General features: G+C 44.4%; 1 protein-coding gene across 13 annotated transcripts in view; it reads right to left on the bottom strand.

Moving 5' to 3' along the window:
• The window catches only part of akap9 (A kinase (PRKA) anchor protein 9), a 68084-nt gene extending 52655 nt beyond the window's left edge, over positions 1–15429 (bottom strand). For 11 of the 13 annotated variants that reach the window (XM_064348849.1, XM_064348857.1, XM_064348853.1 and 8 more), the window contains exons 1-7: positions 15140–15198; positions 11912–12145; positions 9049–9093; positions 7552–7707; positions 5975–6130; positions 4662–4859; positions 1723–4086 (exon numbers count right to left, since the gene is read on the bottom strand). In XM_064348849.1, the coding sequence (XP_064204919.1) occupies positions 1723–4086; positions 4662–4859; positions 5975–6130; positions 7552–7707; positions 9049–9093; positions 11912–12145; positions 15140–15187 (3201 nt within the window). In that variant the 5' untranslated portion in view covers positions 15188–15198. Of the gene's footprint in view, positions 1–1722; positions 4087–4661; positions 4860–5974; positions 6131–7551; positions 7708–9048; positions 9094–11696; positions 11837–11911; positions 12146–15139; positions 15199–15328 lie in introns of those variants that run through there. The other 2 variants (XM_064348854.1, XM_064348863.1) reach the window with 2 other exon arrangements.
• Between the last annotated feature and the right edge of the window lie 1741 nt (positions 15430–17170).

Below are 17170 nucleotides of genomic sequence, written 5' to 3'. Positions count from 1 at the left end.
GGACAGGGAGCAAGCTGCACAGGCGGGTACAGATAGAGATGGGATCACGAAAGAGAAAGAGCCTTTCTGCGAAGAATCCAACCAGCGACTGCACAGGGAATTCATATAATGTATATAATGTATGTATGCGTTGTATGTATTGTAGGTACCTGTCTTAATGCATGTATAATGGGCAATGTGCAATTGTGCTGTACTTATTGTGTGTTATTATGTATACTGTCTTCGTACAGCAAGCACCAGATGTGTCTAAAACAAATTTCCTTCGGGACAATAAAGTCTATCTTATCTTATATGTGAGCTGCAAGTCAGCCACTGTCCAGACAACAGCCAGTGTCGCCAAGGTCTACTTTCAACTATTTCCACCTTACGCCCCCTTATCCTACTGACACAATCCAATCAGAAAAAACCTTTCATAGAGAACTTTATTAAACCCTTTTATGTGATACGAAAACCAATACTCCTCAGTATCCTTTTGCTAAGAGATCAACCTTGATTGAAACATTTGCATTTTATAAAACATGGAACAAAATTAGTTGTCTTTTTTGTACGCAGAGCTTTCAACAGAAGAATTGCAAACTTTCCTTACTGTAAAAATGGTATTTACATGTTCTTCTCTATGCTTGTGTTGTGTTACTGGATCAGCCATCCCCAAGATCTAGCATATTTGCCTAGCCTAAGGAAGAGGCAGTGTTAAACTACATTAAGACCAGGAGAGGCCAATCTTTTCCAAAATGGGGCTGATGTGGGTGCAGATCTTTGTTTCGGCCCAGCACTACATCATGTGATTCTAATGAACCAATCACGGTCTTCAATCAACTTCTTGACAGGTAGAATCAATTGTCTTTGTGCTGGACATGGAACAAAAACCTATATCGACACCAGCCCCCTTTTCGAACACCACCAGACACCCCTGATTAAAACACTTAGGTCAAATAATGATGTCTCAAAGGCGGATTGTATTATACTGTAAAATCAAAGACGGTAGGCATCATTAGAATCACAACTCAACTGATGTCTCGTCTGACGATACAAGGCCGTATTCAAGTGCGAACTACACCACACAAGTGGTTATGACAAAATGGCTTCTCCCCTTAAATGCCTTGTTTTTCTTATAATTTTTTTTCCAGAAGCTCAGTAAGTCCGGGGATTCAAAAAGAGCCCCCGTTCATATTACCAGCTGAAGTACCCGGTTAAAAATAAATGTTCAAATGGCTTCTAATAACCAAAGCCTGGTACTTAAGGTGCATGCTGAATAGATGCTCTCAATCGCTGCAATGTTTTTTTTTTTTCCCCCCTCTTCTCTCATATTAAGTGCCTTCAATAGACTCACGGGCACAAGACAAATTGTCCTCGCGATCGCAAGCGTAAGTTCTGCATCTAAAATCCATTTCCCATCGGCCAGGAGACATCAGCCCGCTACAGGACGGGGTTAATAACACTGTAGCCTACCAGCAGCTGAAATCATAACATGCTCAAATGCCTCACTTAGAGAGGTAAAATAAAATAAAAAACGATCATCATACAATTACCTCTCTGAACATCTCTGAGAATTTTCAGTTTGTCAAACAGACTCTATCGCCGGGGCTCACAGAATACAAAGCGGGTTTGAGTCTCCAGGGAGAAGAAAAGGCAAGTTAATTTATTCCGCAGCAGTGATTTTGTTTTATAAGGGACCGCAGCAGCTGTCGGCACAAAGGGCTGTAGAGACGGAGGGCTGCCTACCTGTCCGAGAGCGGCAGCCTGCCGCGGCGTCGCGCTCCTCTCCCCGCGCTGCGGCGTACGCAGCATCCTCAGCCTCTCCTCCCTCTGAGCCTGGGCTTCCCGCTGCGCCGCGGCCGAATCCGCTTCGCTCCGCCCGGGGTCCCCGCGAGGAGCCTCTCCCGCCGGGGCGCCCCCCCCCGCGCGCGGACCCGAGACGGACGGCCCCGCGGACCGCCTCCCCCCGCCAGACAGATCGCGCGGCGGCCGCTCTTCAGGCGCCCGGGCGACGCCGTCTCCCCCGGCGACGATCAGCGGGGAGGGGGAGGGGGAGGGCGCCCCCTCCCCCGCCCCCGCCCCCGACGGCTCGCTCCGCCGCCGGTGACGATCCCGGCTCGAGCAGGAGCCGCCGCCGCGGGCCAGGACCGCAGGCAGCCCCGCGCTCGCCGTTCCCATGGCGACATCCCGCCGCCCGTCTCTCTCCGCGCTGGCCCGCCGCGCGTCCCCCATCGCCTGCTCTGCCTCGTCGCCTCTCAGCGCCGGCGGCTCGGATCGCCGCGGAGACGGCCCGCTCTCGCCCCGCTGAAGCGCCTCGGTGAGCCCGCCTGCGTTTTCTTCCATTGATTTACTGCCGTCGGTGAAATCCTCCATTTTGTCCGCCTCGCCATTGTCTCTCTGCAGACCGCGGGGCTGAGCTTCGCACTCCTGCAGCTTCCGAATTTGCGACTGCAGGTCGCTCAGTTTCACCTCGTAGTCCGCTGTCACCCTGAGAATCTCTGCTTCCAGTTCTCCCTTCACCTTAAGGAGGCAGGCATATTCTTCCTTCAGCTCCTCATAATCCGCCTCGAAGTTTTTCTCAGTGAAAGAGAACGTGCTGTGCCGTTTTTGAATTTCACCTTTCTCTATTTGTCGCTCGTACAATTGCTCATTTTCTACAGCCAGGGCCTTCCCCTGTGTCCTTGAACGTCGGTTTTGTTCAAGCGTTCCCTCTCTTTCTTCTTTGACGGCTTCACTGCTTTCTTTAAGACTGATGTTTCCTGACTGAGGCTTCCAAGCTTTCTGTCTCTCCTCGTCCATCCTTATGACCACTTCAGTCTTTCTCAACAAATCCGCACCCTTGTCCTTTTCTTCTCGTCTAATCCCCTCCATCTCTGCCTGATGTTCCTCCAGCCGCGCGGCTAGCTCCTTGGCGCTAGCGCTCTCTGGAGACCGATTCAGACGTTCCTCCAGCACGTTGATTTTATTCAACAGCGCCACCTTCTCGGCGGCCAAACTCTCCTTCTCGCACCTCGTCGCCCGCAGCTGCTCCTGGAGACCCTTCTGAAGGTCGCGGACGGCGCGCTCCTGCTTGAGGGCCATCTCGTCCCGGAGGTTCTCCAGGTGCAGCGCGCCCTCCTTCCGCAGGTCCTCCCTCAGTTTGGCGAGCTCCTCCTCGTGGCTGAAGAGCATCTGTGTCCTCAGCCTCTCCAGCTCGGCCTCCTGGGACTCCGCCATCCTGCCCAGCACCGCGTCCTTTTCCCGCTCCAGCATCTCCAGCTTGATCTTGTAGTTGGTGACTTCCGACTCGTGCTTGGACTCCAGGTCCCTGTTGGCCTCCTGAACGGCTGCCAGCTGGGCCTCCAGGTGGCCGATGGTGGCCTGTAGCCTCTGGACCTCCCCGTTCTTCCCCTCCTGGCCGGTCGCGGTCTGGGAGGCCCGTTCCGCCTTCCTGACGGAGCGGAGCTCATGCCTCAGGTCCTCGACCCGGCCCAGCAGCTTCAGCTTCTCCTCGGACGCGGACGACAGCTCGCGCCGCGCCTTCTCCTGCAGCGCCTCCGCCGCTCCCGCGTCCCGCTGGAGCTCGGCGATCCTCAGGCTCAGCGCGTCCATCTGCTCCGCGTTCGCGGAGCACTGAGCCCGCAGCGCCTCCAGCTCCAGCCTGTCCCGCTCCCTCAGCCTGCGCACCTCCGTCGAGTGCTGCGTCTGCATCTCCTGCTTCATCTGGACGATCTGCTGCCCGTACATCTCGTCCAGCTCGGCCCTCAGCTGATCCATCTTCCTCTCCGCGTCCGCCTCGAACTTCTGCGCCACGTCGCTTTCCGACCGGCCGTCTTTGTGGCTGCGCTTCTGCAGGTCCTCCACGGTGGCCATCAGCTGCCGTATTTCGCTGGACGACATGCGCTCCCTCTGCTTCGAGCCGGACAACTCACCCTGACAGCTCTCCAGCTCTCGGCTTCGCTCGGCTGCCTGCGCTCTGAGGTCGTCCAGCGACTTCTGCGACTCCTCCAGATCGTTCTTCACCGTTGTCAGCAAGCTTTCGCGGTCAGCTGTAATCCTCTTCTGTTCTGCGATCAGCGTATCCTTTTCGTTTAACGTTTGCAAAAAATGTTCTTCTTGCGTTCTTCCCAACTGTAAAAAAACAACAAAAGCAAATGTATTTTTAATTAAAACAGATTCGGTTAGGTGCAGTGGGTGGAGTAACTAGTTTTTTCCCCATCTCCTTCATTGAACCCAATAGCTCTTCAAAGTGACTTGATTTTGGACATTTAATGTTTTGGTTTACCAAATCCTGATCTGTCCTGATCCCTCACCAACTTGTTTTGAAGGCCAAATGATATTCATTTAATTAATTCAATTTTCTGAGAAGATTTGACCATTATTGCACACAGGGAGAGAGGCTATTGCACAAATGAGTGTTCATGCACTGAATATTCGAAAACACACACACACACGCATGCAGGCAGGGTGTAAAAGTGGAAATGCATTTTTTTTTAAACATACAATTTGCTTTGAAGTAGGCTGTGAATATCAGATTCAGAAAAAACTAGGTAACACTATTAGAAATGATAAATATTTAATAGTGTAATGATCTCACAATGTCACAATGCGACAAAATGTAAAAAACATTGAAAACCTCCCTCTACCCACAGAATAAAAAACACAGCAAAACCAGCACATATATATATATACACAGTTTATTTTACCGTTTCAGATTGGCCGAGTCTATGCTGAAGCTGACCGATCTGCAGCTGCAGCTCCTCCATCTTCTCCGAGCAGACCTTCACCTGGGTCTCCCTCTGCTCGACCTGCTGCTGGATGCTGGTGATCTGCACCCGGGCCTGGAGGAGGTCCGCCGCGGTGCTGCTGTGGCTGCTGTTCCGCAGGTTCTCACCCGCTTGCAGCTGCGAAACGACCAAAAAACACGGAGGAGATCAACCAAACCAAAACTTCGCTTTCTGCAGCTGTACGACATACAGTACAGCGACTGAAATCGGGTTGGAAAATATTTCATATGAGATCTGGACATCATCAGACCCAACCAATGTTGAGACATTAATTATAGACGTTATATGTTGCTGTTCTCGTTTGTGTTAGTTTAATCAGTTTAACCTAGAGGGTCCAAGTTGAACTATGCGATTGTTCCCTGCACTTGGAACGGTACTGGTTTTCGACACACTTGTTCTTGGTTATGGTTAAACACTTTGTTGTACGTCGCTCTGGATAAGAGCGTCTGCCAGATGCCTGTAATGTAATGTAATGTAGACGTGAACTGTACACATAGATTTATTACCACTTTTAGCATACGCGAAACGCTTCCGGGGGAAAAAACATCACCACTGTTACCTGTTGGTTCAACAGCTGAGAGGTCATACAGCTTCCATGTGATCCTGTTTTTACCAATCACACGGAAGCTGCAAGGTCCAATAGACAACAGTGGTGATGTTTTTCCCTGGAAGCATTTCATGTATGCTACTGATTACATGAAAGGTCACAAGCAGCCATATTTGTTGCATTTTAAGAGTCTGATACTGATACGAAGTTTTAGGCCGCATATGTACAGCCTTTGGAAACATAATATCACTATACAAGCGGGAGGTAATTTCTTTATAAGACAAACCCCTGGTTGGCTGTAACTAGCCGGGAGTCTAAAAAATAAAAATCATTACACACAAAGCATATCCCAAAACTAATACACTCCAGACAGAGAGCTTTTAACGGCAGCACTTGTAGGAAGTAAACACTCAAAAATGCACGTTCCCCAAAAATGACTTTGCAACCAAAAGTCTCAAACATGCTTCAAATAGCCTTCTTCCGTAGGAAGTTTCTTGATGGAAAACTTCAAGAAATTCTAGGATAACGAGGGAATGTTGTGTCCAAATCCATACAAAATATCGAAAGAGTGCTATGACATTCTCTGATTTCCCTGCTTTTTCAACCTGTTAACCTCCTACTTTTACTTAAAACATCTGAAATGGAACTACGCGTCATATTTGAAGATGCAATATCCGTTGAATACCTGCTGGAACTGGATCTGCAGTTTCTGACTTCGATCTGTCATTTCCTGGAACTCCCTCATGATGTCGTCCTTCTCCTTGCGAGCCTGCTGCAGGTTGGTGGTGAGCTGCGTGATGATGCCGTCGCGTTGGTTTATGGCCGCCTCGAAGTTCTGCAGCTGAGGACAAAAAAAAGACCAAATTCACTAAAAAAAATTTCAGACTTTCTCTTTTTTCTGTGTCATTTTCTTCCAAATTTGGAACGCCCAACCATTTTCATCGTTAGCGCTCACTGCTGGAACGCGGGACGGCGCAGACAAGCACGTGTTCTTCCCCGGAAGCACGACGTCAGCCACCGCTTCTTAGCAAACTGCAGCTGACAAGTCGGGCTTGCGCATACATGAGTCAAAGGAGGACATTTTCAGCTGCACGCGCAGCTGAAGCAACTCTGAGATCACGGACATCCATCCGTCAAAAGTTTATGCTCCTTTACCACAAGCCACTGTTGCTTTCTGTGTTCGGTGCGGCACGTTCTGTCAGTTCCTTGTTTTCCGATCACAGCTGAATTATCAGAATATGCGCTCTCCACAAGTACAGTGTGTTACTAATGTGTGCGCATTGTTTGGCAATGGTTTTATTTGGGCTGAGTTCTCATCAATTACACTCCCACCTCAACTGAGGAGGCAAGACAGGAGAGAGCACACCGAATGGGTCAGTGGGATGAGCACAGTGTGCACCCAGTGCTCATGGGAATTGTAGTATCATGTAGCTTCGCCTCAAAGTCACTTAATATCTCAGACGCCTGTTGTAAACTTAAGCGATTTTTAAGTTTACGACAGAAAGTGACTGTCGACTTTGGGGGGAAAAAAAACAAACCCAAAGTCATGTATTATTATTTTGGATTAATTCATTATCCTTTTAGTGAAACCCCCCCAAACTTCAACTTTCAGTGCTTTCGGGGAGGGGGGCGGGGGGAAGGTGCTGAGGTCTCTTCTCCCCCCCGGCTCCCAACTGCCGTAGCTATTGGTGTGAACAACATGGCCGCCGGGGTAGGTATGACGTCACCAGTTTACTGTTGACTGACCTATCGAAGAATTCTGTGATTTAATCGATAATTCTCATTTTCAATAATGATTATTAAATTAAATCAAATAAAATGTATTTTATACGTAGGTTAGTTGAGGGGTTCTAGCACGCAATATCGCTGGTGTTCAGTATTCAGACTGTGCTGAACATTTTAACAAGGGCATTGATTGTTGGAACCACTGGGTTCAGAAAAGAAACACATTTTTAATTCATCCTTACTTGTCCCACATCGTCTAGCAAATAATGTCTAGACGCTGCATTTACCGCCTTTATCAACATTTACCGTCAGATACATTTACTTTTCTTAAATCATCAACAGCTCAACAATTTAAGATCTGTATCGCATAAATGTTCCGTCAGAACGGAATTAACATACTTGAATATTAAAAACACTCAGTGTCGTATTCTAGTTTTCCAAATGGCATCAATGACGGCAATTCTTAACGAACTATACGGAGACGTCCGTGGACGTCGCGATTTCTCACGGACCGAAGCGACGCAGCACGGAGGGTACCTCTGCGCCGAAGGCGGCCCTGAGCTCCTCCAGCTCCTTGGTCACCTCCTCCGTCGCCTGCTGCTTCGCCGTCAGCTCGTCCTCCATCGCCCGCAGCCGGGCTCGCCAGCCTTCGTCCCCATTGGACCCAGGCCCGGGGACACCCAGGTCCTCCTCCTGCGCGAGTCGGACACAATTAGACGCCCCTTACGTTGCTGCTAACGGCAGAACACGTACGAGCACACGTAAAGCTCGCCGCATCCCAGAAGGCATTGCCCGTGACGGTTTCGCTGTATGATGTCACAGACCTCAACTCGGCCCACTCCCCCCCCCCCATACCCCTCCACCCCCCCTACCCTGATCTAACTCCAAGCCAGAACAATTTAGCATAATTTACAACTCTGAAAATGTCAAGTAGCTCTTTTCCCATCAGGGAGCACTGCGGTTACCATTAAAATAGCGGGGGTGCAGACACTCGTCTTCAAATGAGAAATTCCTCAGGCCTGGAGCCCACAACGGCAGACATTAAACAGGCCAGGAGTACATACACTGTGCGGGAACAATAACAAAGACTCTCACCCAGATACAATCCTCACAATACTCCCTTGCAGTCTCGGAATTCTGTGTGTGTGCCCGTGGCTATTTCATTTACTTTCAATACGAAATGCTGTTATCATCGTAAATCACGCCTGGGATGGCCTTGCTGACCGCTCCACTTCACGCCACTTGTTGCGTTTTATTAAGTCAAGTTTTCACACAGCACGTTGGCACCCAAGTCAATTCTTCATAGAAAATAAATTCCACAACTCCCTGAGAAAACTGTGTGCAATTAACAGGTTTATCCCAGTAGCAGAGTTCAAGTTCAAGTTTACTGTGAATGGGTTGCCTGTTCCAGGCAGACAGGAAGATAGACATACATATAGATAGATGTAGCATTTTAACAGCAGTGTCCGACAAAAAGCATGCTAAGTCACATGGTGCTCTCATCAGTAGTCCCAGGAAACAGTTCGAACATTTCGCCAGAAGGCCAGAGCCAAACACAGAATTGGCATTCCACATGAAGAAAACCCCTTTGGATCCCTTTAAGCCAGTGGTCTCCAACTCTGGTCCTGGAGAGCTACAGGGTCTGCTGGTTTTTGTTTTCACCTTAAAATCAGCACCCGATTGAGACCCAAGACACCGGGTGAGTTGAGTTAACTGTGTAATCACCTGCTCTAATTGATTCATGAAGTGCAGAGTCACTATGAAAACCAGCAGACCCTGTAGCTCTCCAGGACCAGGGTTGAAGACCACTGCTTTAAACCCTAGGAAGAAAATAAACCAGTTTTTTTCCCCCCGAATTCTCCTTAAAAATACCCCAATATTGATTACATTTTGTTATCAATCGTCATATCAATGTCACTGTTATGCAAAATTTTAAATGGATTTTTTTAGCCAGGGTCTTACAAATGAAGTCACGACACAGTACCATAAACTGTAGAAAAAAATAGCACGATTCACACTGGCCAGAAGCCATACCTCAGATGTGCAGTCTTCTGCTGTAGTGGACACCTCACTTTCAGGCTAAAACAGAAAATGTTAATTTGTTAATTATTCACATGCATAATTATTTTTAGAGCCATTTTTTTTCTATTAGGGTTGAAAATGTGCTTCTATTGTGTGTCTTCTAGGAACAAACTTACAGTGATAGCACTGAATTCAAACTTTAGGTCAAATACTTTGACAGTTTCATCTTGCAGGAATTAACGAGAGTCATTTATTTATGTATAAATCAGGAGTCATTTCACAAAGATGTCAAAGACTTTCAACGCTAGACAGTGACCAAGGGGAAAGAATAAGTCAAGCCAAGGAATGTACTAGCCTGTCTACAATCAGCAATTGTCCTTAACTTTGACATGCTCAGTTGTGTCCCTAAATCACAGGTACAACGAGGAAATAGTGCAGACGTTGGCTAAAATAAATAATAAATTTAAAAAATGCATATATTTGCCTCTGTGGTAGGGAAAAAATATTTTACCTCTAAAAAAATAATAAGTGATTTTTCTTCCTAATATAATGCATGGCGTTAACATCAGTAATCTGAGTGGAAGCATTTTATTTTTGCTGTCAAACATGAATGGAGCCCAATGGGGGAAAACTTGCTGTTTGAGTGAAAATTGTAGATACCAGCTGGGGGCGCCATTGCATTACATTACAACCGCCGTGGGGCTCACGCGGCGGTCCGGGCCTGCTGGGCAGTTTGAATCGCAGGAGGCCGGACTTTGTACACCGTCAAAACCGCCTACGCAGAACCCCGACCGATGCCCCATAGTCACTTCTTCCATCAGAGCTAGGAAGTAGCCTGCAAGCTAACGCATTGTCTGTCTGGCGTGATGCTAACAACAAAGCTTGATTTTTATCCAACCCGGCCCACTGCACTAGCTAACAGTTCAAACTGGTCATGGAAGGCTTCCCAGTCTGCCTTACTGGAATATGTTGGCACCTCGATGTGAATAAACAGACGAGCCAATTTGAATTCGCAGCTTATATGGAGACGGGGTGCTGGCAACCGGATGCAACACCAAGCACAGAACACAGGGAGTGCAACAGGCACATCAGACACTCCCCAGCAGTGGAAAACAAGGGGAGACGTACTTTTGGTAATGTTAATAGTAAAAGTAACACATTGCCGACATTCAATTCATTCTGCAATGCCATTTAGGTGATTTGTTCATATTTTTACTGAAAATCAAGCCGTTATTGTGTCCATCCACATTGTCCACACAATGTCTTGGTAGTCGGGGTGGATTAATAAGAGCTTTCATCTTCTTTTTTTGAAATTCATTGATGTAGCCAATGGCAACTGCATAATTCTCAATAATTTATTACTTTCTATTTTTGACACTTGCTTTGTCCTGTTTAATTAGTTTGCACACACGCTTTTAGAAAACAAAAGTGCATTGCTTACCTGCTGATCCCATGTTTCTAAGAAATGAATAGTCATAGACATAACACGCATGATCGAAGCCATACGTTTAAATTTTTTATTTAATGTTTCAATCAGTGAAACGTAACAGAAAACTAGTTATACAGTACTCTCTTCTTGACTAATAAGCATGTAGAAGGAAGCTGCTATTACTCTGGAGAACAAGAAACAGTAATCCATGCAGAACACAGCTGCATTAGATATATGTGAGAGAGAGAGGGGGGCGCCTATTTCCTGAATGAGCTTTGCAAATTTGCTAAATAAACCATTAAAGTACCCCAGATAGATTTTCCGCTATTTTGAATTTTTGGAAAAAAGTTTTCCCCCCTCTGGCACTTCTAACCAATATGCACTAAGTTTGCTACATAGCTTTATTCGACCAAGATAATAAACATGATATACAAACTGCCCCGACAGGATAAAAAACAGTCACCACTGACCAACTTGAAAAAAGACAAGAAAACTTTTTTGGGGCGTTCCCCTTTAATACACAATTCAAATCATGTTTTCATGATTGTTTGAGCATGTCTTAATAAAACGTCTCTGATATATACAACTCATTAACTGGTAGGCATATTTTGAGTGATTCTTTTCATAGGCCATATAGTAGATGTTAAGCTTATCAGTTAATCATTATAAATCGATAAATGGCGCCAAAGATCAGTTAAAAGAATTGCATGGAATTTGCATCACTAGTGTGGCCTATGACAATATTTGTCACAATTCTGTATAACAGTTTGTGCTATCACCACAAAACCTAATGCGCAAGTTATGGGACTCTCACCATTTCTTCAAGATTGTACATATAAGATAATTGTCATAAGTCATAAGTTGTCAAGCAGGAGTAACTGGCAATCTGTCTGCCCGTCAGATGGATTAATTGTGAACAACATATAATTTTTGGATGTAATTTTGGAACGAATTGGTGAAAGTGTGCAATTATTGGTGCAAGCGTGCAAGCGGTCACATGGTAAATCTATCAAACACGCAAGTCTAGCCATGCAAGCAGTCAAAGCACACACTGTTAGGGGAAGATTTCAAGGTCAGCAGTCTACACTACTGATAAAATACTAAACACAGAATATTCCTGCCTTACTAAGGGACAGGTTTTTCATACACCTATAGTGCAATACTGATCACGGTTGACCGTATCCTGTACCTCTATATTTAGGTCTGGTCAGGTTTGACTGGCCTTCTGTACCTCTATGGTGAAGGTCTGGTCATGTTTGACCGGCCTTCCGTACCTCTATGGTGAAGGTCTGGTCATGTTTGACCGGCCTTCCGTACCTCTATGGTGAAGGTCTGGTCATGTTTGACTGGCCTTCCGTACCTCTATGGTGAAGGTCTGGTCATGTTTGACTGGCCTTCCGTACCTCTATGGTGAAGGTCTGGTCATGTTTGACCGGCCTTCCGTACCTCTATGGTGAAGGTCTGGTCATGTTTGACCGTTTCTCCACTGCGCAGCTTCCTGCTGATGGTAAACTCAGTGGCAGGGGAGTCGGCTCCGCTCCGTGTCCTCTCCTGGCCCGACGGTTGGTCGCGCGCCTCCTCATCCCGCGTGCCTGTGCCCGTGCCCTGGGCCTCCGCCGTTCTCCTCTTCTTCTTGCTTTTCTTCTGTCCATCTGCTTTCCTCTGTCGGTATTCAGCAAGCTGGAAAAACACGTTTCACCCGGTCTTTATCGCAGCCTGGATAATTCACACTTCAAAAATACATAAATACATAAATAAATAATGTGTAACACCCATCTGGGTGATGCTACTTTGCATTAGAACACTCACCACACACCAGCTGAGGTGGCAAGGAATAGGATGATTTTAGCCAATGAAACTGGGGAATGATTAGTTGGCAGGTTTAGACAGCCAGGTTGGGAATTTAGCCAGGACACCAGGGAACCTTTTTGCAAAAAGTGTTGGGGGATCTTTAATGTCCACAGTGAGACAGGACCGCAGTTAAGTGTCTCAATTGAAGGATGTGCCTCCTACAGCACAGTGTCCCCATCACTGCACTGAACGGCTTCACCAATAAAGATATTTAGTTTATAACATATGTGGTTATTGTGTGTTGTTGCTTTTTTGGTATCACCAGTCAAGATCACTGAAATATTGAACTGGAAACAGGTTTAAAGTAGAAATAAGTTTTAAAAATATGTGTCTATGACAGAGAGGAGAAAGAATACAAACACTACATACGTATTTATCAGTAATTCACTGTGTATATATCTGCATAAAGTTATCACAATGATGTGTTAATATTAAAGTGCCAAAAATTGCATTGACTAGTCCCATAAATGTCTGTGTGAGTGCTCCTAAAAGTAACACAGATGATATTTATATTTGGAAACTATACCTTTAACAATACAATTATCTAAAAATCTAATATATAAAAATCAAAAAGATTTATTGGTACTCAGTAGTTTAAAAAAATAAAATAAAATCAAAGTTAGATCTGCAATAAAATTTGACATACTTTCCTGTCTTTCTTTTAATAACTTTATTGGGTTTTTCCAATCCCCCGCTCCCCCACCCCCAGAAGGAAATACAAATCAAGAAAAAGCGATATTTGTAAAAATGTACATAATTGTAATTATCCTTATATTGTATTGTAACATCTCAAAGTGATTATAATAATTACATATATATGCTGTCAGTACAGTTAGCTAACGCTAGCCTCACCAACACAGGCCACAGCCCTGCATTAATATCTTTCTGAGACGATCAGAAAATTCTGTTCCAATGGGCCACGTGACATCCACGTGCCCCCCACCGAAACTTCACAACCGCTCGGAATTAGAATCTCCATTTGTAGATTCACTTTAGCTGCATCTCCTCCAAAAGCTCAGGAGGTAAGAGCGCTTGTCTGGCAGTCGGAGGGTAGACGGTTCGAACCCCCGCCCGGGGAGTGTCGAAGTGTCCCTGAGCAAGACACCTCATCCCTAATTGCTCCCAACAAGCTGATTGGCGCTTTGGATATATGAATATATATGAAAGCGCTATATAAATGCAGCCCATTTACCTGACTTTAAACACATCGCATTACACTATAGGTATTTAGCAGACGCTCTTATCCAGAGCGACTTACGCAACTTTTTACATAGCATTTACCATTCATCCATTCATACAGCTGGAGTTCAAGGGTACAGTGGCAGTTTGATTCCCGCCCAGGAATCAAGACTGTGACCTTTCGGTCACTAGACCAGTTCCTTACCCGTTATACGACACTGCCGACCAGTCACACCATTATATTACACTGCCAACCCGACACACCACTGAACTTTATTTTAATGTACACTTGGCAGTTTTAACATGGCAGCCCTGCTAAGTTTGTTTCCAAAACTGAGGGATGGGGGGTTTGGGAAAGTGTAAAAAAAACTTTATGATACACCTGATATCTGTGAACTGGGGCCTAGCTGCTGTTCATTACGGCTGTCAAACAATGGTTTGATATTGAAAAACACTACCTGAATTTCTCCAAATAGTGTTTTAATGTCATACCACTGTGTGGGCCTTTCTCCACATAGAAAGGCCCAGGCCGAATTCGAACCCAGGACCTTCTTGCTGTGAGACGACAGCGCTGCCCACTACACTGCTATGACTCAAAAAACAAGCAAAAAAAAAAGTATTTATAGAACAAACAGAGCCATACTACACTCATTTAACTATGGCAAATACGGTGACGTCAAATCCTGGTATTGTTCATTATTCCAGGGCATAAGCTTGGCAAAGCACTGAGGGAAATGCACTGGTATATGTGGAGTTTTATTAAATTCATGTCTGTCCCGTTTTAATTTGAATAACATACACAATGAGCCTGATCTGCTTCCCATCCTCCTCAGGCATATGAATGTCCTGCTCTTTGGTGAAGTCAGCATATCCGTACTATTTTTACACCATAGCTCTCAGATGACCGTCTTCCACCGTGTTAGAGTCAAGCAGGCTGCAGTCACACCGATAGTGCATTTAAGAGTGCCCCTTTCAAATGTGTCAAAACTTAGCCGTAAACAAATTCATCGCAAATTCAGGCTGATTACAGAAGTAAAGGCGGTTTACATTCTATAAATCTAATTATTATTCTCATGTATGTAGTTTAGATTTAAAGAGACCAACAGCTCTGTTGACTATGTAGATACAGGCTACATTTTCAAAGCATCGAAACTTTGCTGGGCGTCCTTGGGCAGTTTGATCACATTTGTATTTTTGTAGGTAATTAACAAAAATGCAAATGCTGAGCAGATATAAGATCAATGACAGTAAAAAGCACTAGTAACCAAGCTGCTCAGGGCGGGTCCTGGTAATCCCGTCCCACAGCATTCCAACATTTTTTTTTCAAATTGAGATAAAAAAATGCTCCTTTTTTTTTTACTTTGATAAAGAAAGAGATGTTCAAACAAACGGCTGTCAATACCTAGCTAGCTGCCTGGCTGGCTAGCTACTGGACAAAACCAAGGGCTAAAACGCAACGCGTGTTTCAATAACAACTCTTCCAACATCAGGGACACAGCCGCTCGTGCTACGGAGCAGCTGATCTGTTCAGCTGTCATTCGTGGGTGGAAGTGACGTACAAAACAACTTCTACAAAACAACTCAATGACATATTTTTTTACAGCCCTGAGAATATGGAAAATTAAAAACTCCACTCAAAGCTACCTTTGCTTTACCGGCCTCCAGTTTCTTCTGTCTCTCTTGGTCTTCCATTGTCGTTGTTCCTACGCCTAAGGAAGAACAAGAAAGGCGTCACGCGAAGGTTCAGTGTATGCTTAATACACTTCTGTAATACCTCTGTATGACATGTATAAAATTTGTTCTCCCATTCTGCCCAAATTGCTGTCCACGTACGTGGACATGTTAATCCTTAAAAAGCCACCTCTCGGGCGCCATATTATCCACGTAAACAGGACTGGTAGTGATGACGTCAGGAAGGCGTCAGCAAACCCTGTAGCAAATTCCTATGGCTCCTAATGATCAAAAAAATTCTATAAAGTCTCCGGTCTCTGTCCGAACGTCAGCAAGAGCGATTTGGGTGCTCTGGAAGTCTGTGGTATACCTTCTTTTTTCATGGAAGTAACTTATTTGGGAAATGTTTTTTGTTTAAAAAAAATAAAGACGATTAAAAAAACATAAATAAAAAATAAAAAACGGATAAAGTAGCTACAGATAAATTTATCTTTGGAGGTTAGAGTACTTCTTACAAAAGCAGAAGTAATCTCAAGACTTGTACAGCACTATCCCTAGCAGTAAAAAAAAAAAAAAATTCTCAATTTCCATTATATGTTGGAATGTATGTGTGTTTGCATGCACATATTTATATATATGCATTACTAGTATCACTTACTCACAATAAACACAATACAAAAAGAAATTATATCTGAAGAAAAACACATTTTCAACATATAAGAATGCCAAGTTACTCAGACATGCAAAGCACTGTCTATAAGTCATTAAATAAAACTTGCAAAATCTAGGCCTCCCATGAAAAGTATTGATATCAAAATTATGCCAAGTTACAATAAAAAAAATATTGACTCTTAACTAACACAAATGAAATGAACTGTATACCAAACCAATGCTACCTAATGTTTCCTAAATAATTTTATAATATCTTCATATTATATTGCCAACATTGTTCCTTGTAACTTGGCCTAATTTTGATATAAATACTTTTCATAGCCGGCCTAGTTTTTTCAAGTTTGAATTGATGACTTATTGACAGTGCTTTGTGTGTATAACTTGCCATTTTTTTAAGTCGAAAACGTTTTTTTTCCAGATGTTTGATTCCGGAATACAAATGTGTGCAATATCTATGTTTAGACAGAGCACTAATTCACCTCATATAGGCCCACTGTAAGTATACTGTAACAGCCTACATTCTATTTCCAGTTCATTGCATCTCACATGAGAGCATTCAGAAACATATCTGTAGATCGGTGAAATGGATATGTTGCTTCAGATAATATGTTACTTCATATTATCGGAGTTATTGTTTTGGTTGAATACATTCAGTCATGCATATTCACATACTGAAATAATGTAAGATGAAATGGTTATTTCTGTTTAGAGTCTTTAGATGTTTGTTTAAGCAACATTCATGTAGCTAAATGTAAGCAAATAAATAAACCTGCTTCACGTCGTAACTTGCCGAATTTGTCTCTCCGAGACAACTGATTCCACATACAATAAACATTGCCCATTTTATTTGTCCTGCAAGAAAAACCAATTACATCCGAACTTGAAGTAATTTTTTTTGCTGATCCGTGTTCCTGGATGCCGTAAATTACAGCTCGGTCGCAAATAGCATCGAAAGGTGGCTGTTGCTGTAGCCTACACATTGAGGCAGATTTTATTTTTTATTTTTTAAATGTAACGCCATTTGTTTCAGATAATGCCAGTTACATGTTGAAGGCGTAAGTGAATCCCTGAAAAGGCTTGATGCCAAACGCAGTTCATATAACATGCATTATTCATGATGTGGCACTCGCCAGTGGCTAGCAATTTTCTTAAAGCAGAAAAATTCGTGGAACGAATTTGCGCTGGAGTGCACTTACGGAGTATGACAGGTCAAGGATCATACTTTATTGTAAAAAAATATATAAATAAATCCGCCTGAACCATGCAAAACGATATGGGGAGGTTGGCATTCCTCTATACTGTACCGTTCTCAGTACTTATCTGTAGCCTGCT

Source organism: Anguilla rostrata, chromosome 8 (genome assembly GCF_018555375.3).
Source record: "Anguilla rostrata isolate EN2019 chromosome 8, ASM1855537v3, whole genome shotgun sequence".
Taxonomy (NCBI): Eukaryota; Metazoa; Chordata; class Actinopteri; order Anguilliformes; family Anguillidae; genus Anguilla; species Anguilla rostrata.
Note: the sequence above shows the minus strand (reverse complement) of the source record. Positions and strands in the feature narration are given on the sequence as shown.